The 17,958-nt window shown below is 55.1% G+C and overlaps 2 protein-coding genes across 18 annotated transcripts in view; both read left to right on the top strand.

The window, feature by feature from the left end:
* SH3BP2 (SH3 domain binding protein 2) overlaps positions 1-7,133 on the top strand; it is a 32,952-nt gene extending 25,819 nt beyond the window's left edge. For all 7 annotated transcript variants that reach the window (XM_081049226.1, XM_081049227.1, XM_081049230.1 and 4 more), the window contains 8 exons: positions 490-578; positions 826-888; positions 2,667-3,324; positions 4,567-4,675; positions 4,914-4,969; positions 5,315-5,396; positions 6,072-6,131; positions 6,532-7,133. In XM_081049226.1, the coding sequence (XP_080905352.1) occupies positions 490-578; positions 826-888; positions 2,667-3,324; positions 4,567-4,675; positions 4,914-4,969; positions 5,315-5,396; positions 6,072-6,131; positions 6,532-6,669 (1,255 nt within the window). In that variant the 3' untranslated portion in view covers positions 6,670-7,133. The remainder of the gene's footprint in view (positions 1-489; positions 579-825; positions 889-2,666; positions 3,325-4,566; positions 4,676-4,913; positions 4,970-5,314; positions 5,397-6,071; positions 6,132-6,531) is intronic.
* Positions 7,134-12,273: 5,140 nt separating this feature from the next.
* The window catches only part of ADD1 (adducin 1), an 84,953-nt gene continuing 79,268 nt past the window's right edge, over positions 12,274-17,958 (top strand). For 8 of the 11 annotated variants that reach the window (XM_081073140.1, XM_081073135.1, XM_081073138.1 and 5 more), the window contains exon 1: positions 12,274-12,443. The gene's annotated coding sequence lies outside the window, so the exon portion shown is untranslated. Of the gene's footprint in view, positions 12,444-12,553; positions 12,960-13,063; positions 13,248-17,958 lie in introns of those variants that run through there. The other 3 variants (XM_081073141.1, XM_081073139.1, XM_081073136.1) reach the window with 3 other exon arrangements.

Below are 17,958 nucleotides of genomic sequence, written 5' to 3'. Positions count from 1 at the left end.
ATCCCGTAGGTCCCTGCCTGACCCCAGAGCTCCTGGCCCTCTCCTGGCTGGTCCCTGTGTAGGCTCGGCCTACAGTTGACTGAGCTCCCTGGGGCAGGAGCAGCTGGGCACACGGGCCTTGAGGCCTGGCAGCATCTGGCCAGTCAGGCGGCCACACTTGTGGCAAGAACCACAGGGGTCTTGGGGAAGGAGGCACCACAGCCTGCAGTCCCCATGTTGGTCCTCATAACCTCGCTGGAGCGTGTCGGTGTGTCTCCAGGTGTCTACATGTCTGTCTGTCCTCGTCTTGTATTTGTGTCTAGGTCTGTGTGTGTGCGTGTCTCGGTGTCTTTGTGTGTACCTGTGCACATGTCCACACCTGTGGTTCCGAGTGTCTGCATGCACGTGCCTGTGTCTGTCTGTCACGTGTCCGTGTGTGTGTATGTGTGCCCCGACGCGTGAGTGCCGAGGGGCTCCCCCGTGGTGCTCACTGTCCTCCCCACGCCTCAGTGACTCCAGCTCGGACACGGACAGCTTCTACGGTGCAGTCGAGCGGCCGGTGGACATCAGCCTGTCTCCATACCCCACAGTCAACGAAGGTGAGGCACGGCTGGGGTGCCCCGCCCATGTCCTCTCCACACCTGGCCCCAGGGGTGACACGACTGGCCTCCTGTGGGGCTGCTGCCCAGGGGAGCAGAGTTGGCTGTCCTGCCTCCTCTACCCTGCGGCTTCCCCGGCAGCCTGTCTGCCTGCCCTGTCGTTGCCCCGGCCTCCCTGACTCAGCTGTGCTCTGAGGCCCCACCCTGCGCCCCGGCCACCCTGGGCTGATCCCTCATCTGCCCACAGACTACGACGATGAAGACGACTCGTACATGGAGCCTGACTCCCCCGAGCCTGGGAAGCCGGAGGGTAGGTGGCTGGCTGCTGGGCCCCGGGCAGAGCCCCTGCCAGGCTGGGTGTGCCAGCCTGGGCACTGCTCTGGGCGGCCTCAGGCCTGACCTGCTCCATCCTGAGTCTGGGTTTCCCTGCTGAGTGTCAGGAGCAGAGCAGAGAGGCGTGCACTCGGGCCGCTCTGCTCTCTGCTTCCGTGGCTGGGGTCGGGCACTCCTGGGGTGCTGAGCTGGTCCTGGGCCAGAGTGGGGCGGAGTGGACGCATCCGCAGCAGGTCCTCCCTGTGGCTGACCGCTCCGCGGGGCTCTGTAGGCCAGACGGCCACTCACGGCCCCACTCCCACCCCCACTGCCCTAGCACATGGCCTAGCAAGGGACACAGGCACGTACCAGGCATCACATACATGTGTCACAGGGAAGAGCAGGGCTGGGTGGGGCAGGGCTATGCCTCTGTTCTGCTGACCCATCTCCCGCTGCCCTGCCCTCTAGCCCATCACTCACTGACCCTTCCACCCTCCATCAGACCCTGCCCCCACCCTGGGCTCCTGTCATTCGGTTGATCACATTATCCCTGGAGACTTGCCGCAGTCCCACCCACTGGCCTCCCTCTTCCTTGCGTCCTCTCCAATGTCCTTGTCCTTTGACACTTCAGCCCCCACTCCCGTATCCTCTCAGCTCCGCTTTCCTTGGCTCCAGCCCCCTTCCCTCCTCCCGGATCCTTCCCGCCGGGGCCCCAACTCGCACAGGCCTTCAGCCCACCACACCGGGACGTGCGGGCCATGGGCCTCTACTCCCCCTTTCAGCACAGAGCCCACATCTCCCCATCGGCCCCTCACTCACAGGCACTACCCTCTCCTCTCTCTGGCCTTGTCACCCCAGCCCTGGTGACATCTCCATTGTCCCACCCCTGAACTGCAGCCCATTGTGGCTGGAGGTGAGCACAGGGGAGCCTCACTTCTCGGTCCCAGCGATGAGCCTCCAGGGACCCAGTGCGCTTGCAAGCCTGCCTGCAAACTCCTGACCCCCCACCCCAGTCAGGCTTTCCCCAAAGCATCTCTTCTTAGGGTCCCCGGGAGCTGCACCTGGCCTGCTGCCCCCTCTCTGCTCCTCACCTGCCTCACTCAGCTCCAGATGCCTTGCCTTCTGGGTCCCCCCCCACCTCACTGGCAGTTGCGTGCCAGCCCCTCCGTGTCCATCCACATGACTGAGGGCCACCCCAGGGCTCAGGCCTTGTGCGTGCCTATTCTGTCACTCCTGGGCCACAGCCAGTGTCACCGATGGGCTGTTGACTCCATTGACATATCCAGCTAGGACCTTTCCTCTGAACTTCACACTTGTGCCCCAACAGCCCAGTTGACGTCCCCTGGACGTCTCGCAGCATCTGTAACTTGTCATCTTCTTTGCAGCCTGTTCCTGCCCACTCTCCTCACCTTTAGTAGTTGGGAATTCCAGCCTCCCAGCTGAGGCCAGATCCTAGACGTCTTCCTTGCGTCTTCTCCCTCTCACCCCTGCCCGCCCCCAAACAGATGATGGCTCCTGATATGACATCTAGGTTTTAGGAAGCGGGCTCAGGCTGCCTTGTGGAGGATGGATGGGGCAGGCCACGTGGCGTGGGTTGGGCTGGGATCCCAGGAGGAAGGTGGCCTCAGGAATGCTGGGCATGGGGGCTGTAGGGTGGCCAGGCATGGGCTGGAGGCTGTGAGGGGTGCCCTGGCCACCCCTTATCTACAGAGGTGGTGCTGGTCCAGCCTCCAGCAGGTGACACTTGCTCACCGACTGGATTGCTTTGCTCTGCAGACACCCTGATCCACCCGCCGGCCTATCCTCCGCCTCCTGTGCCAACACCCAGGAAGCCAGCCTTGTCCGATGTACTCCGTGCCCACTCCTTCACCTCCAAGGGCCCAGGCCCTCTGCTTCCACCCCCGCCCCCTAAGCGCAGCCTGCCCACCGATGCTGGGCTGGCTGCTGAGGACTCCAAGAGGGACCTGCTGGGCCTGAGGTGGGCTGAGCCCGGCCCCAGAGCAGCTGCCACCTCCCGGAGGATGAGCGATCCCCCAGTGAGCAGCCTGCCCACCTTGCCTAACCTCCGGAAACCCCCTTGCTTTCATGAGAGCACCAGCTCCAGCCCAGAGCCCCGGATCCCCAGCCATGGGTCCAGCTCTGCCTCCAGCTCTGCCAGCATGGCCACTGCCACCTCCAGGAACTGTGATAAACTCAAGTCCTTCCACCTGTCCCCCCGGGGGCTGCCCACACCTGAGCCCCCACCCGTGCCAGCCAACAAGCCCAAGTTCCTGAAGATGGGTGAAGAGGCCTCTCCAAGGGACATGGCCAGGCCTGCACTCTTTGTGCCCACTGTGGCCCCCAGGCCTCCTGCCTTGAAGCTGCCTGTGCCGGAGGCCATAGCCCGACCTGCTGTCCTGCCCAGGCCAGAGAAGCCACCTCTCCCCCACCTCCAGTGAGTCTGCGTGGTGCTGGGGCCACTGGGACCCCTCCCCAAGCTGGCCAGTTCTCCTGCCAGTGCCCTGGCTCTCTACCCTGGCACTCAGGCCACAATGGGTGCCAGGCCGCGTGGCACGGGCAGGAAGGCTCTGCCTAGACTGAGTGGCTGCCTCTGTTCCTGACCCAGGGATCCACAGGATGCCCATCCTTGCCCTTGACGGACATCCAGCCCAGCGGGTGGGGGTCTGGAGCCCACAGCTGCCTCGGAGCAGTGGGCAGGGAGGGGCTTTGGGGACACGTGGCTTGCAGAGCCGCTGCTGTGGCAAGGGGGGGTCTTGCAGGTCTGACTGCCTGCCCCGGCCTGCCGAGTGGGGTGGCACTCGGGCTGTGAGCCTTCCTGACCCTGTCAGAGGCTCGGGCTACCTTTGTGTCCTTCCTGATTGGGAACTGGCCAGAGTCGGGAGCTTGGCTGTGACCCCTCAGGCTTGTACGAAACCTTTTCTGCTTTATTGCTGGGCAGTGCTAGGAGACCAGTGTGCCCGCTGCTTCCACACACTGTGTCATCCATACCGACAGCCCATTGTCAGAGATGTCTGGGAACCGCAGCAGTGAAGGCTCTGGGAGCCGCGGGCGCGCGGCGGGGGAGGCTTCGAGCGGCTGCGCTGTTTCACAAAGGGCCACAGTAGTGCAGACTGAGTCATTTTGCCGAGCCTTGGATATGGGCTGGGGTACAGCAGGGCGGCATGTACTGGGGCCGATTGTCTCCAGCCCAGCAGCCCGTCCCAGTGTGGCCTCCTCTGAGCCTCCCGAGGCCCTGGAGGCTTGGGACCCCCTGGTTACACGTGTGGGCCATGTCCCTTGGGCTCGGCTCGTTCACACCCATACGTAGTCTGTGGCTCTGAGAGGGGTGTGACGGCCGAGGTGACAAAGTTGGGACCCAGGCTGCCCCAGCCTGGGGCCTTGTCCCATAGCATCCATGTTCATAGTGTGATAACAGCGGAGCTCATGCCCCTGGGACGCCCCTGGCCAGCGTCAGTGTCAGCCCTGACCCCAACTCAGGCTTGCAGTCCCCGGCGATTTCTGCCACCCAGGGTGGCTGGCATGGGCCCCTCTCTGGGCTCTGTGGTCATGGCCTTTGACAGCTGCTGGGGCTGTTGCAGCCAGACCCCAGGGGTTCCAAGGCTGAGCGTGGTGCGGTCACTTAGAGGGCGCACGGGGGCGGCCCCCCTGCCATAACTTTCTTCTTGCCCCCTGCCAGGCGATCGCCCCCTGATGGCCAGAGTTTCAGGAGCTTCTCCTTCGAAAAGCCCCATCTCCCCTCGCAGGCCGACAGTGGGGGGGCAGATTCCGATGAGGACTACGAGAAGGCAAGACGGATGGGGAGCCCGGATGCCAGCGTGGGTGGGCGCGTCGGGGCGGCTGCAGGCCCGTGTGGCCCCTCGCTGGCTGTCTCAAGCCAGGAACCCCCAGGACCCTGGAGTTGGGGACGGAAAATGGTGCAAAGCCTGGGCTCTCAGCCGAGGCTGGCAGTCAGGGGGAGGGTGGGGGCGTGCTGGTCACGAGCACCTCTCTGACCGTGACCCTGACCACCGCTGGCCTTTCCAGGTGCCACTGCCCAGCTCGGTGTTTATCAACACCACGGAATCCTACGAAGTGGAGAGGTCAGTGTGAAGCCCTTCTTTCCCCAAAGCCTTGATTTTGCAGACACTAGGTACCCTGTCTCCCCAGTGGCCCCTCGTCTTTCTGCTCTTCGGTTCCCCTCACTCACCTAGGTGCTGGGCAGTTGCTGGCACAAGTACACAGCCAAGCACCTGGAGAAACCCAGAGAATAACAGACGCCAGCAGCTCAGTCCCCCACCAGCACCCCCTGGGCATGGCCCGCATGGCACCCACTGCCCTCGGCCCCTGAGCTGCAGGATAGTGAGAGGACAGAAGCCACTCTGGGGAGTGGGCCTGGAGGGTCCCTGAGACCGGTCTGAAGATGATTCACCTGATGACTTTTTTAGGCTGTTCAAAGCCACAACCCCACGGGGAGAGCCCCAGGATGGACTTTACTGCATCCGGAACTCCTCCACGAAGTCTGGGAAGGTAGGTGCCAAGGAGGGTGTCCTGGCAGGCTCCCTGCCCAGCACAGGCCCCTGGGGATGGCTGCATTGTGCAGAGTCTGCCGGCTCTCCACGTACCAGGCTGACAGGTGAACACAGGACTTAACAGTTTATAGATCACTTTCCCATGTAGCCTCTTAGTTGGCATCTCAACCCAATGCCATCCTTGGCGTCTCTGTCTGTCAGCCCCCTTCCCATCTCTTCTCAGGAACTAAATGCCATCTGTAGACTGGGGGCAGTGGTGGCCACCCCTCCCCAGCACTGGCACAAGACAGGAAGGAAGGGCTGAGGCCCCAGGCCTCTAAGGGGTGGGGGTTCCTGCACTTTGAAGGGGAGGCTGCCGGGGGTGGTGGGAATGCCGGCCTTGCCTCTGCCTCTCCAGCAGTGACTTGTGTGACTTCACTGAGTCTCAGTTTCCCCATGTGTATCAGAGATGGTCATAGGGTGGAACAGGCTCTAGGCACTGTTAACTCAAGTCTCATTAGAGGCCATCTGACGGCAGAAGCCCTGGGGCAAGGGACTGCCCTTCACGACCCTGCTGTCCACATGTAGGGTGACCCTTCCCCAAGTCCCCCCCGAGGGCCCCAGGGCCCAGCTCTCCCGAGGTCCGTGCTGCTCTCAGCCTGCACTCCACTGCTGCCTGCTTTTCTCCCTGCAGGTTTTGGTTGTGTGGGACGAAACCTCCAACAAAGTAAGGAACTACCGCATCTTTGAGAAGGTGAGTAGGCTGTGCCACCTGAGGGCCCTGGGTGGGAGGGGGACCCTGGCCTGGGGCATGGAAGGGAGCAGAACAGTCTCCCCATAGAGCAGTGGGTGGACTGAGGCTGGCACCTCTGGATACCACCCCTCCCTTACCTCCCCCTCCCCCACTGCCTCAACCTCCACCCCTCCTTGCCTAGGTGTGTGCTCAACTGACCTTCGAGGGGGTGGTGTGATAAGCCCTGGACCTGGGCTATTTACATCCCCTGGGCAGAGTGGGGGGAGTAAGGTCGGAACTGGGAGGCAGGCGCAGAGGGAACATGGGGCAGCAGGAGCAGGCCCGTCGTTATGCTGACTGCCCCATTTTTCAGGGAGAGGCAGACTGGCTCTGTCCCCTGACCTTGTCCCCCTCCCCCCAGGACTCTAAATTCTACCTGGAGGGCGAGGTCCTGTTTGTGAGTGTGGGCAGCCTGGTGGAACATTACCACACCCACGCACTGCCCGGCCACCAGAGCCTGCTGCTGCAGCACCCCTACGGCTACGCCGGGCCCAGGTGACACTGGCATCTCCTGCTACTGGGCAGAGGCAACTACGGGGCCAGCACCCCAGGCTGCACAGATGAGACTGGCATTCATGGGAGGCGGAGCAGGAGTACGTGCTCTGCTCTGACCTAAGACCTCCCGACACACCCCTTGTGGCGTGTGCCAGGCCAGGCCCCACAGGCCAGGCCCCAGGCTCCCGAGGACTGGGGGGCTCTCCTGTCCCACCCCACCCACCCTGTCACACTTCCCAGGAGCCTGGGATCCTAGGACCAAGCCCCACCTGGGCTTCATGGACAGGAATTCTGGTTCTCCCGCCTTCTCCCTGCCCAGAACACACCCACTCTATACTGGGCTGGGAGCTGGGCAGGGCATTTGGGGATGGGGCAGGGGCTGGCCCCAGAACCCCGCCAGGAACGCTAAGGCGCAGGCTCCAGGAGGGGCCTTTGCTGCACAATAAAGCACAGATGACGTTTGCCTTGGTGGCCGAGCTTCTTTGGGAAGGAGGGGTGACTGGCCTTACTGAGTACCCACATGGACATCAAGTGGTGACTGCAGCAGCTCAGCTCACAGGAACCCTAAGAAGTGGTCTCCCTGTCTCCTAGGGCGCAGGTTGCTAAGGGACTTGCCCCGGGTGCAAGCTAATAATAGAACAGGATGCAGACTTGAGTCATGTGGGCTCAGAGCCCACACCCCAAAGCACAGGTCCTACTGCCATGGGTCAGGCCCCGGGCAGTCGGGCTGCAGAGCTTAAAGGTCCCCACATCAAAGTTGGGTCATTCACTGGATTGACAAATGGTTACCTGGAGGCAGCTGGGCAGGAGGTGTTCACAGTGCACGCTGTCCAGAGCAGTGGGGTGTGCAGGGGTTTGCCGCTTGGGACCCAGCTGGGGTCTCCAGGAAGACTTCTTGGAGGAAGTGACAGCTACAGACAGAGGAGCGGGAAGAGTGGGCCCTGCGTAGGCCACGGGTGGGTGGCGACGGTGATACCCAGGTGCCTGAGCCCACCAGGCCATACCCCTCCCTGATCAAGCTCTCACTTTCTGCCATGGAATTCTAATAGGCCACTCTCCTGGCACAGCCATCTGCTGGCTTCGTGTGTGTGTGTGTGCCTCAGCTGGGAGTCAGGGCTGGCAGGGACCCCAGGACGAGCTGAGCCTCGCGGTACTTTATGTTGGGAAAGTGATTTGCTGTGTAAAACCCAAACCGAGAACAGCACTTGTGCCCTCCAGCCAGTGATGAACTGTCCCCTGGAGAATGTCCTTTGTTTGGACTTCCCCTTCCCCGGGCAAGCATGTTCTGGGGTCGGGTGATTTGCTGGAGAAGAGGAAGAGATGAGGTGGGTAAGCTGATGTGGGAGGCCCCGCCCCCAGTGGGAGCCATGACCATCTGCTTCCAGGAACCAAGTGACCAACACAGTCTCTGCAGATGTTTCCTCTTCAGCCGACCCAGGGTGAGGGGTCAGTGCCATCATATTCATGTTTGGGGCACAGGGAGCTCCCGGTGTTCTGCACCATCTCTGGAAAACCAGCAATTCCTCCTCCCTTCGGTCACAATGCTTTGCTCTCTCTGCCCTGAACTCACTGGGGGAACCCAGTGAGACACACTTCCCCACTGTGGCTGCAGCTTCCCTTTAAAAGTTTTCAGTGGGGTTGGATCACAGAAACGGTTTTCAGCTGGTGGCAGGGTCTCCTGGTGATGCGAGGCAGGATGAAGAATGCTGTGGCTTTTAGCTAACATGCAGCCACTGGAGCCAGCTCAGTAACCGAAACGTGAAGACCCCTGAGCTGGGAGGTTTGGCGGTTCTGGGGTCCAGAGCCAAGTTAGGTCCTGACTGCCTAGGCAGATGAAACCTATGGCTGCCCAAGGCCTGCCCCAGGGCCTGGCCCGGCCTCGCTTCCTCCCAGGCCCTAGGTCTGCCCAGGACCGCTGGTCACCTCTTTGTGAGCTGACCCTGGGCCCAGGGCCTCAGTTGTGTGTGGATGGTGGACAGGATCCCAGGCATGGTCCCCCAGCATGAAGGAGGGGCCAGAAGGGTCCCACTCCCTCCTGAGACCTGCCGTGAACGCTTTATTCCCCATAAAGGGTTGCAGGGTGCTTGCCACTTAGCACTTCCTGCGTTTGAGGCACTAAGTTTGCTTGGAGAAGCAGCTGCTATTAGTCCCATTTTACAGGTGAGAAAACTGAGGCTAAGACCTGGATTCAAGTCCCAGCTCTGCCACTTACTGCCACGTGAACGGTTCTTCGATGCTTTGCGCCTGCCTAGCTAACCCCTGCCACCCCTCATGGCCTGTGATAGTTATTGTGGGAGGTGCCTCCCAGAGTTCTGGGTATGCCTTTGCTCAGCTCAGGGTGCCATGGCTCAGGGGGAAACAAAACTGACCTGTCTCAGTCTGGGGATAAACCAACAGGACGCCGAGGACCTGCCCTAAGGCTATCCTGCTCCCTCATAGGTAGAGAAACTGAGGCTCAGACAGGATTCAGATATGACTGGCATCATGGTACATTCAGAGATGGGTTCCATTACTGGGCTTGAGAAAAGGGACCCGGACACTTTGGGAAGCTTCTCCAAACTTCCCAAGGAAGCTCCAGGGACTGACATTTAACTTGCCTACAGGTGGTCAGAAAGAGTGCAGTGTGCCTTTATACCTTCTGTAAGTAGAGGTTTTTATTATAAAACAAGATGTTTTTAGAACCAGAAGAGACCTCACAAAACAAGCCGAGTTGCTCCCTGTCACCACCCTGCTCTGGGTTACACTGTGGATGCCCCCTGCTGGTCTAAGCGGGAGCTTTTTGGATCCCAGGCAGGATGGGTGACTCTGACAGTGCCAGGGAAGAAATAGCAGAGAGCCTAGGGCCAAGAGGCATCTTGCCAAGTGCCCACTGGTATGAGTCTCTAGAAGGCACAGGGCCACACGGAATATGGGGCAGAGCTGGCACTTGAACCAAATCTGCGTGTCTAGCGGAGGGCTACAGCCTCTCTCTGGCTGTGACCCAGCAGCATGGAGCCCCTCATTGGGCAACTCACATACACATCCAGCTCCCTCTGTGCTGGCACGTCCTGTCCCTCCTTCCAGAAAAGACTGCCTGACGGGGCATAGCAATAGGCCATTTTCAGGTCACACCAACATATTGAGTCAGCCTTCCTATGAACCAAGCACGTGGCTTTTCATCATCTGTCACTGTGTCACACGGAATCCCTGAGACCATAGGTTTGAGCTGAGAGGGTCTAGACCACCTACCTCTGCACCTGCATGAACCCAATCCTGGATCTGCTGCTTCCAGATTACAATGTATCTACTCAATTCTACTATTTTGGTCGCCTGACAGAACCAAGTTCTGACCTCAGTTGCTTTTTTTTTTTTTTTAATTAAATTTATTGGGGTGACAATTGTTAGTAAATTTACATAGATTTCAGGTGTACAATTCTGTATTACATCGTGTATAAATCCCATTGTGTGTTCACCACCCAGAGTCAGTTCTCCTTCCATCTCAGTTACTTTTGATATCCCATAGAAACATTCCATTTCTACCAGAGCTCAGTAGCAAGCCAGAGTTACTTTTTGGAATTGGTTGCATCTATGGGTTTGTAGTTTTCATTAATTTTTTTAAAAGTTCAGCCAGTATATCTTCAAATAGTATTTCTATCCTCCCAATCCCAGTGCCATTTTCAGTAACTCCAATTACACATACTTGTACAGTAGGCCTCTTACAGTTGTTCTACCACTCACTGGTGCCATGTTCGTTCTTTCCCAGGCTCTTTCCATGTTTCATTAGGTTCTTTTTCCACGTCTTCTAGTTCACTTTTTCTTTTTCTCCCCACCTCCCTTCTTCCACCTCCCCCCACCCCCGACTGGTTCAAGCTGTTGTTTCTGAGTCTAGTTGTGTAGGACGCAGCTCCCTGGTCCACGCTGGTATTATAAGTCTTGCGCTCCCCCGGCTGAGGCAGCCGGTCACCAGTCATCGGTAGTCCTGCCAGCCAGCCGCTCATAGTGGCTCTCGCTGCTGTCGGCCACTCACGCCGAACTCCGGCTGCCCATGGCAGCCCACCTCAGGGAAAGCTGTTGTTCACAATCTTAGCTGTAGACACTGGCCCATGTGGGAATAAAACCGGCGACCTGGGTGTTAGGAGCACGGCGCTCCAACCATCTGAGCCACTGGGCTGTCCCCACTTTTTCTTTTGCTGTGTCTAATCTGCTGTTCCTCCCATCCAGTGTATTTTTCATTTCTGACATTGTGTTTTTCACCTTTAGAAGTTTGCTTGGTCTTTAAATTATTTTATTTTTGAATTAGTTGACATACAATATTAGTTTCAAGTGTACAAAATAGTGGTTAGACATTTATATAACTTTTGAAATAATCACCCCGATTAAGTCTCGTACCCATCTGACACCACAAATAGGTATTACAATATTGACCACATTCCCTATGCTGTACTTCACATACCTGTGATGATTTAGTCTTTTTTGTATCTTTTGTATCTCTGCTTAACCCTTTCAATTGTCTTCTTCTTCTCCCTCCCTCCCTCCTTTCCTTCAGCAAGCCCTCTGACTTGTTGTGGGCCAGGCCTCCTTGCTGGGTGCCAGGGTAACAGAAGTGGGATACAGGGCTGTGGAGTCTCGTCCAGAAGCGGTGCCCCGACAGCAGAGGTCACTAACCGTTGACTACCTCCCTGACCCTTCTGTGGAGAGAGCCAGAGGCCTGGGCTCCTCACTGTCCTTCCACGGCCCGGCTCTGGCCTCAGATTTCCATGGATAGGAAAGGAACGGGAAGCTCTGCTTGTCTGTCTTGCAGGCCTTTCGGGGGCCAGGTGAGACGACAGGAGGCACAGGGTGGCGGAAGGTGCTGGTCTGGCCTCTAGGCTGTCCTCCAGGTTACGGGCAGGTGAACTGGTCCCCCAGTTCCCTGGTTGACGAGGTGACTGGGGCTTGTTATCCAGCATCAACAGGCCAGGCCCCGGGCCCGGGCGGCCGCCCCGCGGATGGAGCCTTATCAGGGTCCACAGGCCCTGCTGTCCTGACCCCACCCTGCCTGCCGCCTGGCCCCACACCCTGCCTGCGGACTCGCCAGCCCGCCCGCCGGGCTTTGCACAGAGCAGCTCGGGGCCGGACCACGGGGACAGGGTCAGTCTGCGGAGGAGTGGGCGACGAGTGCAGGCGGAGCTCCGGCCCGGGGTTCCGGGCTGGCCTGGCTCGGATCGCCCCGTCCGGCCGAGCAGGCCTGGGGGCCGTTTGGAACGCCCCCGTGCGCACTCCGCGAACCTGGCTTGCAGGCGGCCCCACCAGGGTCTGACCCGCCGCAACGAGTGGACGAGCGGTTCCGGGAGAGCGGGCGCCGCTGGCACAGACGACCCGGCCGCCTTCACCGACGAGACATGTGGGTCCGTGTCCCACCTGTCGCGCGGGACCCCCAGCTCTTCGCAGGCGGGCGGGGCCACGGGGAGTCGGTTCCCCGCGGCGACGGCCCCGCCCCTCCTCTCGCAGGCCCAACCCCCGCCGCGCCCGCCGCCCTGCGACCAGCCAATCGTAGGGCGCGTTGCTGGGCTGCGCGGCGTGGGCTGGGCCTATGGGGTGACGCGTTGTTGGGCCGCAGCGCCGCAGGCCGCACCCAGCTCGGGAGGCCAGGGCAGTGCCGAAGGCTGAGGGGGCGGAGAGGCCGGGCGGGCGGGAGCTGCGGGTCGGTGAGCGCCGCGGACAGGGGCGGAGCCCGAGCCCGAGCCCGAGCCCGAGGCGACGGGAGGCGGCCGCACTTGGACGTGGGAACCCTCGCGCCGCTTGCAGTTCGCCCCTGAGGTGAGGCCCGCGCGACGGCCGGCGGGGCGGCCCGGGGTCCTGGCTGGGCCGCGGGGCCTGCAGCCTCTGGAGCGGGCGGGGCCGCTGGGCGGGGCTGTGGCGGGTCTGGGGGCCGGAGCGGGGCGGCGGGGGCCGCCCGGGGAAGGCTCCTGGCCGGGTTGTCCCGGTGCGAAGCGGCCACGCTCCGCCAGGCCCGTCGCCACGGGGCTTGTGTGTGGGGCGCCTGGGCAGCTCGTTTCCGGGCTGCGGGGTCCGCGGGCACAGGGGCCGGACCGCGGCGTGGGCCCGCGCGGGGCTCGTGACGGCGCCTCCGCGGCCCGCGCGCTGCCCGCTGGCGGGTCGGCGTCCTGCGTGTCGGCCCTCGCGCTTCTCTGAACGGCAGCTTCTGCCCAGAGAGAGACGCCGGGTCTGCACGCGTGGTGATGAGGCCCCTGGACCCTGAGTGCGGGAGCCTTTCTCTTTCTCGCCCGTTTTCCGGGGGGTCCGAGGGCCTCTCAGACCGGGTGGAAGTGACAGGTGCGATGGGGACACTTGTCAGCGGTGACGGGAGCCGGGCGCCCAGTCGGAGGGGCCCGTTCCTTAGATACCGCGTCCTCGTTTTCTCCGCCTTTCACTTTTAGTTTTGTAATTGGTGGCTCGAGAGACCGTGTGCGCGCTTCACGCACGCCTGCCTCGACGTCCGTGTTTGGCTTCATCTGACACCGCTGCCGGTGTGACCGTGCCGTTTTCTGCAAGTGTCGTGTCCCCGACGACCAAACCCAGAGCTGGCAGCTGCACGCAGTGCTGGGCAGTTGTTACAGAAAGGTGGTTTTTTTTTTTTTGTTTTTTTTTTGCAGGGGAAAAATTGATTGAAATCTTCATGGGGGGTGGGAAACAGGCGGCTGAAGTGCCCCCCAGGGAGAAGGGGGAGGGGTGGGGGGGCCGGCCCCTGGCAGCAGACGCGGGGGGTCCATCAGGCAGCGACGGTGAATTGTTTGAGGGCGGTTTGCAAACATCGGGGTCTTTCATTGGCGAATGGCCAGCGACGTGTGAACTATGTTTTAAACTCCAAAATCTTAATCTGCCCCTTTGCTTCTGACCGTGGGGAACACTGAAGCGGCCGGGTTGTTCTTGAAGGGAGTGGATGACTTTGGCGGTCAGAGCAGGACGGATGGTGTGGTTTGCGCTGGGGCTCGTCACACGTGTAGGTTTTAAGTACAGAGGCTGCTGAGTGGCGTGAATCTGAATTCTGCTCCGTGTCCAAACGGTGGGGTAGTTTCCTTTTTAAAATAGAGTTTACGGGGATGCTCATTTTCTCCTTTACCTCTTTGATGTTATCTGATACTGGTTTTGTTTGGTGTTCATTCATTTTACCGCAAAAGCTGTTCAGCTGGTTATTACTTTTTAGTTAGTTATTTCAAGTAGCCCTTGCATTGCATCAGAAAAGTAAATACTGATATGCTTTATAACATACCGGAAAAAATAACTAGTGTTACAATTTTCCCCATTGTCTCAGTTTAATAGTTTGACAGTTACTTTTAAAAATACATTTTTATTATGTGAAACTTAGAGTTTAAATTGACTTTATTCTTACACCTTTAATTCATCTCTCACACACCTGGAGAATAGTATAATAAGCCCCTGCTTACCCTCATCCAGCTTCAACAGTTATTAATTCATAGCTAATTTGCTTTATCTGTACCCCCAAACCCAGATGTCATATCATTTTAACTGTTAATAATTCAGCATGTATATCTACATACATATTTTTAAAAAGATAAACACAAATACCATTATCACAAAATTCCTTATTACCTTCAAATATCCATCCAGTGTTAAAATTTTCTTGATTATCTCATTTTTTTTTTTTTAAACAGGTTGAGTCAGGATCCAAATGCTGTTCATACGTTGTGATTTGTTTTAATCTGTAGGTCCCCCTTCCATCTTCTGTTGTCTCTTGTAGTTAATTTGTTGCTGAAACTTGGTGGTTTGTCTGTGGAGTTACACAGTCTGGATTTTATTCTGTATTGTAGTTTACACAGAATTGACTGTAAATTTAATCTAGATCTAAAGGTGTAATCAGGTTCAGGTTTGTTTTTGGCAAGAAGACTTTATAGGTGAGTAGGCAGGTTAGGGTTAATAGTAGTTCTTGTTAGCAGCCGTTGATGCTCGTGCTTAGTCATTATTTCGTTAGGCTTTGAAAATGTTGACATTTTAATTCTATAAGCATTATTTATTAGCTGGAATACGTCTGTAAGAGAAGTTTCTGCTCTTCCATTATTTTGTTACCCTGACTTACAGCAATTTTAGGGAAGGCAGGATAAATGCTAAATTTCTGTCCATTATTTTCAAAATAATGAGTTGGCATCCTTCAGAGGTAGCCAGTACGCGTATATGTGTTTGTATCATTGTGAACTGATGGATTTAAACATATTTGATATAGTTCAATCCATTGTAGATATTATCCTTCTTGATGCTCAGATTGTCCCATCTTTGTCACATCTGTTTAAATTGACTCCTAAATCCTTTAGACACAACTCTAAATAGTCTTTGATCTTCTTTCTGGTATGATAAACCGCACCAGCCTCATCCTGGGCGTTCTCTGCCCTAGCCCTAGAATCATCCATTTCTTCAAGGACCTTGGTTTCTTTTAGTGAAAAAATAGTATTTAGTAACCACAGTCTAGGCCCTGGGTTGTTCATTGCTATTAGGGTGATCATTGTTCCAGGCCTTTTCAGTGCACAGATCATGGCTTACTGGTACTTCCAGTTGTAAAGCGAGAAGACGGAGTTTTGTTTTGTTTTTAAACTTTTATTATATTTAAGTGTGTTTTTCCAGGACCCATCAGCTCCAAGTCAAGTAGTATCTTGTTAAGAGCACAGTGCTCCAACCAACTGAGCTAACTGGCCGCCCCAAGAAGACAGAGTTCTGTTTAACCTTGATCTTACACTGAGTATCTTTTTTCTTCTATGACAAACATCTTGATTCTAATTACGCATGGTTTTATCCTTCACTGTACACATCTCAGTCTTAGTGGAATAATACAAATACTACCACCAACAAATAAAAACTGTAAGAGGTCTTTTTTGCATTGTTATGTAGTCAAATTATTTTGTTTTGAAGACACTTAGATTGATTTTTGCTGGATGTATACTTTGGTTCTTTTGTTTATTTACTTTCATTGTTTAGAGATTGCTTATTTAAAATTTAACTTTGTTTTATAATTATGTAAAATATTCAAAGACTCTCAAAATCAAACATTTAAAACAAGGTATATACAAAGAAGTCTTGCTTCTTTATACCCCTCCCCAACCACCAAGCTGTTCTATGTATCCATGAGTTCAGTTTTCGTTTTGTTTTTGAGATTCCACATGTAAGAGATCATATGACGTTTGTCTTTCTCAGTCTGACTTATTTCAGTTAGCATAATGCTCTTAAGGTTCATCCATGGCTCAAATGGCAGGATTTCCTCTTTTTCTTTGGCTGAATAGTATTCAATAGTATATGTGTATATATATGTATATATATGTATATATATGTATATATTCAATAGTATATGTGTATATATATGTATATATATGTGTATATATATATACATATATATATATAAAGAACACATTTTCTTTATCCATTCATCCATAAGTGGACGCTTAGGTTGCTTTGATAATGGCTGTTGTTACTAATTCTACAGTGAACATGGGGGTGCATACATTTTTTGAGTTAGTGTTTTCATTTTCTTTGGATAAATACCCAGGAGTGGAATTGCTGGATTATATGATAGTTCTACTTTTATTTTTTTTGAGGAACCTCTATACTGTTTTCCATAGTGGCTGCACCAGTTTACATTCTCACCAGCAGTGCATGAGGGTCCCTTTTCTCCACACAGCCTCACCAACACTCTTTTCCTCCCTCCCTCCTTCTCTTCCTTCCTTCCTTCCTTCTTTCTTTCTTTCTCTTTCTTTTTATAATAACCATTCTAATAGGTATGAGGTGGTATCTTGTGGTTTTGATTTGCATTTCCCTGATGATTAGTGATGTTGAGTACCTTTTATGTAACTGTTGGCCACCTGTGTGTCTATGTCCTGTTTGGAAAAATGTCTACTCAGGTCCTCTGCCCATTTTATAATTGCGTTGTTTTTTGCTGTTGAGTTGTATCAGTTCTTTATTAATTTGGATATTAATCCTTAAAAGATAGATGTTTTGCAAATACTTTCTCCCAGTCAGTAGGATGCCTAACATTTTCAATTTTTAATTTTATGGTTTTATATTCATACTACCTTTTTATTAGATAGACAGTAGTGTGCTATCTGTGTTTTCTTACCATTTCTTTTTTTTTTTAAATTTTGTTGTGTAAAATACACATAAACTTTAACATCTTAACCATTTGTAGGCATTCAGTTCAGTGGTATTAAATCCTTTGACATTGTTGTGCAACCATCACCACTATCCATTCTTGTAAACCATTCATCCTCAACTCTTTTCTTGTAAAACTGAAACTCTATATACTTATTAAGCAGTAACTCCCCATTCTCCGCTCCTCCCAGCCCCTGGAAACCACAATTCTACCTTCTGTCTCTGTGATTCTGAAGACTCTGAGTACCTCATACAGTACTTTTTTTTTTTTTAAATCATTCCCCCTCCCTCCCAACTTCGGTTCAAGCCGTTGTTTCTCCGTAGTTTCGTAGGACGCAGCTCCCTGGCCGATGCTGGTATTATGAGCCCTGCGCTCCCCCGGCTGGTCGCTCGCTGACTGTAGGTCAACCGCTCACAGCCACTCATGGCAGCTCTCGGCCGCTCACACCGGCTGCCGGCCGCTCACACCGGCTGCCGGCCGCTCACGGTAGCCACAGCAGCCCACGCAGCTGACGCCGACCTGCCCCTGCTCACTGCAGCCCAGCTCCAGGTCGAGCCGTTGTTCACAGTCTTAGCTGTAGAGGACGCAGCTCCTGGCCTATGTGGGAATCAGACCCACAGCCTCGATGTTAGGAGCATGGCGCTCCAACGGCCTGAGCTGTGCTCCCTCATACAGTACTTTTTGTGACTGGTTTACTTCACTTTGCATAATGTCCTCAAGGTCCATCCATGTCGCAGCATATGTCAGGATTTCCTTCCTTACTGTTGGCCGAATAATCTGTTGTGTGGATGTATATACTACATTTTGCTTATCCGTTTATCTGCTGATGGACACTTCCATGTTTCAGCTATTGTGACTATGCCGCTGTGAACACGGGTATACAATACCTCTTTGAGACCCTACTTTAAGTTCTTTGGGGTATGTACTCAGAAGTGGAATTGCTGGATCATATGATAATACAATTTTAAACATTTTGAGTAACTGCCGTACTGTTTTCTATAGTGGCTGTGCCATTTTACATTCCCACCAAGGGAGTGCCAGGGAGTGCCAGGGTTCTAAACTTCTTCACATCTTCATCAACACTTGTTGTTTTCTATTGTTTTTGATACTAGCCATCCTGCTGGGTGTGAGGTAGTATCTCATTGTAGTTATGATTTGCATTTTCCTAATTTCACATGCTTT

Source organism: Rhinolophus hipposideros, assembly GCF_964194185.1.
Source record: "Rhinolophus hipposideros genome assembly, chromosome: 1".
Lineage (NCBI taxonomy): Eukaryota > Metazoa > Chordata > Mammalia > Chiroptera > Rhinolophidae > Rhinolophus > Rhinolophus hipposideros.
Note: the sequence above shows the minus strand (reverse complement) of the source record. Positions and strands in the feature narration are given on the sequence as shown.